The sequence below is a fragment of the Atta cephalotes genome (assembly GCF_000143395.1).
Source record: "Atta cephalotes unplaced genomic scaffold scaffold00008, whole genome shotgun sequence".
In the NCBI taxonomy this organism is placed as follows: domain Eukaryota; kingdom Metazoa; phylum Arthropoda; class Insecta; order Hymenoptera; family Formicidae; genus Atta; species Atta cephalotes.
Window position 1 is genome coordinate 5,947,159 of NW_012130072.1, and position 8,847 is coordinate 5,956,005.

Below are 8,847 nucleotides of genomic sequence, written 5' to 3' on the forward strand. Positions count from 1 at the left end.
GTAAAAAAGTAAGAGTAATAAATAATATTATTTAGTTAATAGTAGTACGACGAAGTAATATATATATATATATATATATATATATATATATATATATATATATATTAATACAACTAAATGTTATTTTGAATAACATCGGATTTATAAAATATCATAATTGAAGGAATGGGCGAAATAAAGAATCTATTACAAAATCTTGATAATAATAAAAATTACAATAATTTGCTACTTTTTTTATTATACATAAATAGATATAATATTAAATGAATTTATGTAATGTCTTTAAGAAGTTACATGTTACAAATCTTCTCTTACGATCAATACAAAAATTAATTGCCGAAAAAAGGAGTAGAATTGTGCCTTTATTCCACCCATCTCCTCAATTATGATATTTTATAAATCCGATGTTATTCAAAATAACATTTAGTTGTACTTATATTTATATTTTGCTTTAAAGATAATGATATATTAAATTTATTTTTATTCGTTGAGCAAAAAGATTCTTGATGAAGACATTCATCAGATGCGTTCTTCTTGGTAATGCAAACTACACATTATCCGTATTATCCTCATTATCTTTAATATCCTGGAGCACCCACAGCCCTATTTTTTGCGAATGTCTTATTAGCTTAACGTCTGATCCCTTCTTACTATAAACGCAAGAAGTAATTGATAAATTTTGCTATTACAATCATTAATAATGTATTGCAAAATGAAGTATAATTTAAACAATTTATCAAAGTTTTAATCTTCTACAGTGCTATATAATAAAGATGTGAATTTTATTTAAATAAGATTTTAGAAATTTTGTATAATAGGTATACACACACTTTTAGGGTATCATTTTATAATATGAATCTATTTAGGTATTCGATAATCAAACTACGCAAAGCTCATTTATAAAATTAAGATAAATAGTTAAAAATTGTGCATATGCTTTTCGTTTGTGATTACAGGGTGATACAGGAGCATACAGAAGTAGACCTGGCGTCAGCATACTCGGTAGAAATGCTTCCGGTGGAAGTAACCTACCAAGCTGTAGAAGCAGTTATTCTGGAATCGGATCGAGTTCTACTCGAACTGTTGCCAAGGAACGGGCGCTTGCTGGTTTTGGAGGTACTTTTCTTAAAAAGGATAAATTCGAGGAGAAACCAGTATTCAAATATTCATGTAAGATATTTATGTATTTACAATATTTTGTATTTGTCATTTCATTTGTCTATATTACTTGTATATTATTTATATGATCAAAAAATATATGTATATAACATTTATATTTAAAAATTTATATTTAATTTTGTATCTTAAAGACTTTGTATTATAAATATGTGTATTATAAATATTCTATTTTATTAAGATAATATATCTATATATATTATATAATATATAAATATATATATATATATATATATATATATATGTCAAAAGTATTTATTTGCTAATTTTACTTTACAATAATCAATAATTAATTCTGTTTGTAATATTAGTACTGCACAACATTTTGGCTATATAGTGTTATTAAGTGTTAGCAATATTATATAAAATTTATATCTACAACTAAAAATAATTAGTAATTACAATATTTAGTAATATAAAAATGCACACATATTATTCCTTTAGGAGAGAAATGACGTACACAAGTCAAAGTTTTTCTTAAATCATAGGTACTAAGAATATCGATAAAAGTCGATTGCATTCCGGAAGATCGTCGTCCGAAGACGTGAGGGCGAAAAGTCCGCTATCTGATAGTAGGTCGTCTCTCCTTGAGAAGTACTCGTTCTCAGCTGGCAAAACATCGGAGAGGCCGTCTTCCGTGTTGGACAGATATAACCGACCGGCTTCGCGGGAAAAGAGCAGAGAACCCGAAGGAATATCGAGGTACGGATCCAGCACATATCCCGGATCGAGTTTCGGCCGAAGTTACGGTAACGATGGTAGAACCGAAAAGAAGGACCATCCGCCGGTTTCCTATAGAGGATTACGTCCCAATTCCGGAAAAACGTCGCGTGAGCCCAGTCCCGAAGTCGGTGTCGGAAAAACGAATTCTTTCAGAGTCTATTCACGAGCGCCGTCTTACAGTCGTTCAGCTGCTTCGCCTAGTAAGTTTTTTATTATATTTTTTTATTGTGCACAACTTTTAATTATGTATTATATTATGAATTAAAGAATATGAAAAAAAAATCTTGTAAGTATTTTATATTATTATTATAAATATTATGTATAAATATAATAATTTGCATATTTAGGCATATGTTTAAAATTCAGAATTTTTAAAGTAAGACATTTTTTAAAGTGTTTCTATTACATTAATAATAAATTTTGAAAGAATATTTATTGAAATTTGCTTGCGATAATTAATATTTTGTAAATACTTTACAACTCTAAAAATTCTTAAAAATTCTTAATCATTATTATTCTATATAATTTATAACATTTTAAATCTGACAATGAGATAAATAAACAACTAATGTTAAAAGAAATAAATTTTTTAGATACATCCGAATCGAGCTCAACAATCTCGAGATTTTCGGCAGCTGGTTCGCGATTTCTTTCATCGCGAAGTGGCAACGAACGAATGTCCACAACTATAAACTACTCCGCAGGAGGAAGATTTCGAAATTTGAACAATAAAGCAACTAATCAAAAAGAAGAAGAAGAAAAAGAAAAATCAAGGTTTGCTATGAAATCTGACAAAGATAGTCACCACGAATTGTCAAAAACTACAAATCAAATAGAAGAGAATGAAATCAACAATAAACTTCCTAATAACGAGTTTGTGACATTAACGGTAGTGACAAGAGGTACTTCACCGACGCCTCCAGCTTCTTCGTCCTATGTCAGAAATAAACGAGCAGAGATCAACATCGTTCAACAAAACGAAGTGATTAAACATCGAAAATTGGCGGATACTACTGACGAAGAAATACAGTGTGATCAAATGGAAGAACCGTCAAGATTCTCGAGGTATGGCAGCAGCAACAGAGCATCTGGTGTACCCTGGTCAACGTATTTGGATAAATATTCAAGTGCATCCTCAACTGGTAATCCATCTATTTATTCATCTAGAGGATATACTAATGCGAGCTCTTCTAGTGGTAGACTTAATAACTTCACATATAAGAGAATGAAAGAAGCATCGAAAAATGAATCTTCTGTCAAAGAATTATCAAATTTAAATCAAGACATACATAATTCTGATAATAAAAATCAAAATGAGAAATTTTTCAGTGATTTAAGTTGCACAACTAATAACGAGACTTTATTAGCGTCTAATGATTTGAAGACATCGTCAAACTGTCAAAATATTCATAGCATAAATAAAGACGATAGAATTCATGGTGGTGAACGGTGTTGCTGTGGTGCACGAAAGACTGAAACAAACGGAAGCTCCAACAATTTAAGAAGTTCCAATAATCAGAATCTCGCTTTTTATCGCAGAGAGGATTCAATAACGAAGGATTCACAAGATATATCGAAATGTGATGAATATAACAAAAAAAAATCGTCCATTTTGCGATTGAAACATACTTCACCAAAAAATGAAACAAAAATATCTAAATGCTCTTTAAAGAATGAAATAACATCATCGAAACTTAACGCTTACAACGAAAGAAGAGCATCCACTTCCAAATCTGATACCAACTCTTCTTCTAGAGAAGAATCTCTTCGAATTGTCGAAGGACATAGTCAAGATCAAAATGAAGAAGTTACTTCTCAAAAGCGTGATATTTCACAAAGAAAAGATTCGACATCAAGGTATGTAAACCTGTATCCTATAAAGTTTATTATTAGACATACATAAAGAAATTTTTTATATTAATTATAAATTGTCAAGATTATAATAAAATTAATTATAATTTGTTAAATTGCGTGTATTTTTATAATGTGAATAAATTGCATTATCTTATTCATCAAAAAGACAATAGATTAATGTTGTTTTTTTGATAACATTTAACAAATAAAATTTCTGCCATAAAAAGTATTTTATTAAATATATAAAAATTTTAGAAAATAATTGTATATAAATTATATTAAATCATATAAGAACTAAATATTATAGTGCGTAGTCATTATATGTAATGTAAAAACGTAAGAAAGATCCAATTACGATAAATGACCTATGACTTTAAAAGACGCAAAATTTGATTACAAATCTGTAGCAAAGAAAAAATGCGCAAAAAATTAAAACCGATCTGGATTAAGTAACTAATTTTTTTATTAATATTTTAATATTTTTTATTAAAAGCGGTTCTTCGCAAAGTCGTTCAGCATCGACATCACAAACTCGGAATATACCGATGAAGAACATTCCGCGTCAAATGACGCGAACCGGCTCGTCAGATGGATCTTCTGTAAATATGCCAATTGGCAGATCGAAATCATCGTCAGCTAGTTCGGTGACGAGTCAGGGTATAAAAATAAAAACGACAACGCCGCCATCGCCCGGAAAATCATCCACCAGTTCGATCCTATCGTCAGTGAATTTACGACAAGGCGGTTCGCCGGACGCGCGCGGCAAACCACCTGTGCCGAAGAATGATACTACGACCGCCGCCACGCCAAAGTGCTCCGTGGCAGCGAAGTACGTGAACAAGGATTTCCGCAAGTCGACCTTGAACATGGAGAATGGTGACTTATCATGCTCTAAGTACGCGAGAAGAAAAAAAAGTCAAAGGAATATTTCCGTCAGCTCTCAGGATTCTGAAATGACTTCGGGGCATATTCCCCAGACAGTATCTTCGGGATCCTTAACCTCAATGAAGTCTGGACAATCGAGGTTCAGAATTCCGTCTGCAGAATCAAAGCCAATGCTTGGCAGAAATAATTCGAATGGTTCAACTAAATGGGAAGAATCGAAAAGTGGCTCAAAGTCACCTTGCGGAATAAAAAAGAGGCCACCTGGGATCAATTCCAGTACTAGTAGTCAGTCGACCTCTGTGAATTCCTCCAGCAGCGAAGATAACAACGATCATACTGACAAGACAGGATCGAGACGGAGAAGAAAAAGAACAAAATCGCCTACGCGCGAAGTGAAAGGTAAAATCAGTGCGGGATCGTCGAAAACAAGCGTGTTGGCGTCGTCGGCTGATGATATGTCAATGATGACGGAAAAACCACCTAGACCACCCTCTAATCCAAGATCTAAAAGTGATCGTTCCGTGAAGACAGAAGAGGCCAAGTCCTTTCTGATGAGAGCATTAGCGCCAGTAACAAATTTTTTTAAGAATAAAAGTCAAGATTCCGATGATACAAATAAATCAGATGGTTGGGTTGAGTCTTTTGAAGAAAATTATGAAGTCAATAATAAATCAGGACAGCCATCTTCGAAGTCAATCGGTCAGAATTTATCAAAGGATCCTAGCCTCACTAATTCCCCAAAGAGTGACGGGATAAGAGGAAATAATATGAAGGTTCAACATCAGTCTTCCGGCGAAAAGCCATGGTGGTTGGATTCAAATTCCGATAATGTTCCTGAGGGAGTTCAAAGAGCTAATTCATGGAACAATGACATTAGTCAGGACACAACAGTTAGCACGGCCTTACCGGATGACGGTAAGTTAATTACATTTATATATATGTATAGCAAGCTATTACATTTATCATATATGTGTAATATATTTAAATATATAAGGTGGTATGCTTAGTTTATATTTTCAATCACGTTTTGTAAAATCATGTGATAGTAAAAGATACAAATTATTATTTCATTATTAAATACTTTGAAAATATATAATTATCATTTTTATTTAAAATTAACAAGTTATTGCAACATTTATTGCATATTTAAGTATCGATATGATTAATTAATTAATAGCAGTTATTTTATGATTTAATTATCAACATTTAATTAATTAATTAATTCTTTTTATAAATTATTTATAATGTTTAGCAATTTTAATTTAAAAATACTATTAAATCCTTGCATTTATACATATATTATTTTTTGTACGTATTGCCAGGAAAATATAAACTTAAAATTTGGCGACAAGGATCAGAAGAATACGCATGGTGGTTAGATGATGTTGCAACGGAAGAAACAAAAAAATCACCGGTGTCTTCTATTTCGAGACGGGGATCTAGTCGAGGTAGTTTTCGGTCAGCTGATCGACGAAATCGTATCAGGCATCAGCAGTCCGGTGAACGAGCGTGGTGGATGAGCGACGATCCTGAAAACGTTCCGGAAGGCATCGAGGTTATTCCAGTGGTGCCTGCTGATAATCAAAGTACTAACAACCCTGTCGTTAACGAGAGTATTTATTCTTCAAAACCGCTTAAGAAAATCCGACATATTGAATCTGGGGAGAAGGCATGGTGGATGGACAGCTCCTCCAATGTTCCTGACGGAGTCGTCAGGATTCCCGTGGAAATTCCTAACAGCACTTCCGACTCTTCCGAGTCATATGAGAAGATCGATATCGGTATTAATCCCGAATCTGAGACATGTATTAAAAGAAGTCTCTCTAGATTTCCTATCGAATTTCCACCACCACCATCCGAGCCGTTAGGAGATCGTGCTAGTCCAGAAGGGGTAAAATTGATCATAATACATAACATTTATTATTTTCTTACTTTATACGTTATTCTGATAATAATTTTGTACGATCTAATAAATCTCTAATTATAAAAGATTATAATAATCCAAAAAAAAGAGAGATAAGTTTATGAAGCTTATTTAAGCTATTAATAAAGTGTATTACGTATAATTTGTGTACTAGATAAGAAAATATAAATATTCTTTAGGTTTATATTTACTTATAATCAATTATTGAAAGTATTGAATTTTTCAAAATATCTTGAACAATTTAATAATAAAGTTATTAATATCCGAAAATAATTTAGCTAACGAATATATCATATAGATATTAATCACATAAAGAAAATAGCATTAACTATTGAATCTTGCATGTCAATAATATTATTTATTCTTTTTATTTTCTTGTTTTTCTATTCATTATTAAAAGCTCATTAAAAGTAATTAACAAATGTTATCGTACTAACATTATAGCGCTATTTTATTTATTACATTTTAAAAAAATGAAATAATTAAATAACGAAAATAAAAGAAATATTATTAAAATTTCTTTTAATTAATATTTCTTTTAAGATATTAATATTTTTGATAAAAAAAAAGAAATATTATTATTAAGAAATAGGAAATTCTCCAGTTTGTTGTTTTTATTGCAGGTCGAAAATCCACCTGATCCGCCAGATAATTATGGGGGACGAAAATCTCCTTATGATAATGTACAATCGACACCTCGAAGATTGCCACCACGGAAACGACCCTCTACATTGCCCTTATTTATTGGCGAGCATACTGATATCGATGATGTGCTTGGTAATACTGCTATGCTGTGCCACAGTCCAGTTCTCTCTCGTGTTCGTAAACAAGAACGTGTTGAAGAGGGTGAGGCAGGAATGAATTTAGCGTCACTTAGCGATCGATGCTATCGCATTCAGTTTACACAATATCAGTCGGATTATCCGATGTATCGAATAGAGCTCGACAAAATGGATCCAGTTAAATTTGTTGTATAATATTTTCTCTTTTAAAATTAGTGGATAAAAAATAAAATCAATGCATTATTTGAAAATTAGGATATTTCCGGAAAATAATTTTTGAAAAATATGGGCAAAGCAATTTGAAAAGCTTTCAGAAAAAATACGTTTGATACTTCAATTAAATTTATATGCATTTTTATATGCATAAAAAGAATTAAAGTTATATCAATAAAATTTTTAATTTTTTAATACTTCTAAGTGTTATGTAATAAGTTAAATAATATAACATTTTAGATGTACAAAGATGTATGTTAAAATATTTTAATATTATGTATATGTTATTACAGACATTTCTGAAGACAGTTCGGAATGTGAAGAAATAGATGCAAACGAGGTGATTATTCATGACGGCACATTAAAAACACCAATGATTCAACGAAGAAATCGGTATGTATAACAATAGATGAACATTAGTCTGACAGTTATTTATAAATTGCATATACAGGATATTTCTGAAAATGGGCAATCCCTCATAGAGATGAAAATAATTTCGTAAGTTTCTATAAATCTTTTTTCTACGATTCATTATTATATATTCTTTAAAGTTAAAATTTAAAAAGTATTTGTTAAATAACTTTCATATTAATCTCTAAAAGTTGATAACTTGTAATTATTATCTTTATACTGAATAAAAATCTTTAAAATAATGCGATAGAGATTTTTTGATATCACATCGGAGAATTAGAGGCAGACCACAATTCTACTAAGCACCAAAATTATAAAAAAAAAAACGGAAAAGTTTTTTAATTTTTAAAATATTTTTCTTAATTTCTCATATTTAAAAAAAATATTTTTCTGTTGTTTCGAAAAAATAATCCTTTCCAGAAAAATACAAGTTATCAGTAGAAAGTACATACATAAAAGAAATTTGCATCAGATTATTCAAAATGGAAGACTAATTTTTTTTAATGTGAAAGAATTTAAAAAATATTCGGAAATTAACAGTATTGTTCGCTTCAAAGTTTTAATAATTAGAAGATTTAAAAGTAATCCGCTTTTGGTTTTTTTTTCGTCAATGTGGTATCAAAAATTCTACACTATTAAAAAAAATTTTTATATATAATTATTACAAATAATTATTACAAATAATCAATATCTAAAAAGCAGTTAAAAATTAAGAAAAATTTAAGAAAAATGTTTTTTAAATTTAAGAATGAATATTTTAACGGAGGTACATCATAAACAAAATTTTTTGTATGGAAAACTACGAGGTTTACATCTGCATGCTTATCACATTTTTTCAGAATATACTGTATATATATATATATATATATATATATATAT

The 8,847-nt window shown here is 30.2% G+C and overlaps 1 protein-coding gene across 1 annotated transcript in view; it reads left to right on the forward strand.

The window, feature by feature from the left end:
- Positions 1-8,847, forward strand: part of LOC105627377 — a 150,110-nt gene that overhangs the window by 7,514 nt on the left and 133,749 nt on the right. Inside the window, exons 3-9 of the mRNA XM_012208659.1 lie at positions 957-1,170; positions 1,665-2,099; positions 2,493-3,756; positions 4,247-5,553; positions 5,961-6,529; positions 7,186-7,408; positions 7,851-7,950. Of these exons, the coding sequence (XP_012064049.1) occupies positions 957-1,170; positions 1,665-2,099; positions 2,493-3,756; positions 4,247-5,553; positions 5,961-6,529; positions 7,186-7,408; positions 7,851-7,950 (4,112 nt within the window). The remainder of the gene's footprint in view (positions 1-956; positions 1,171-1,664; positions 2,100-2,492; positions 3,757-4,246; positions 5,554-5,960; positions 6,530-7,185; positions 7,409-7,850; positions 7,951-8,847) is intronic.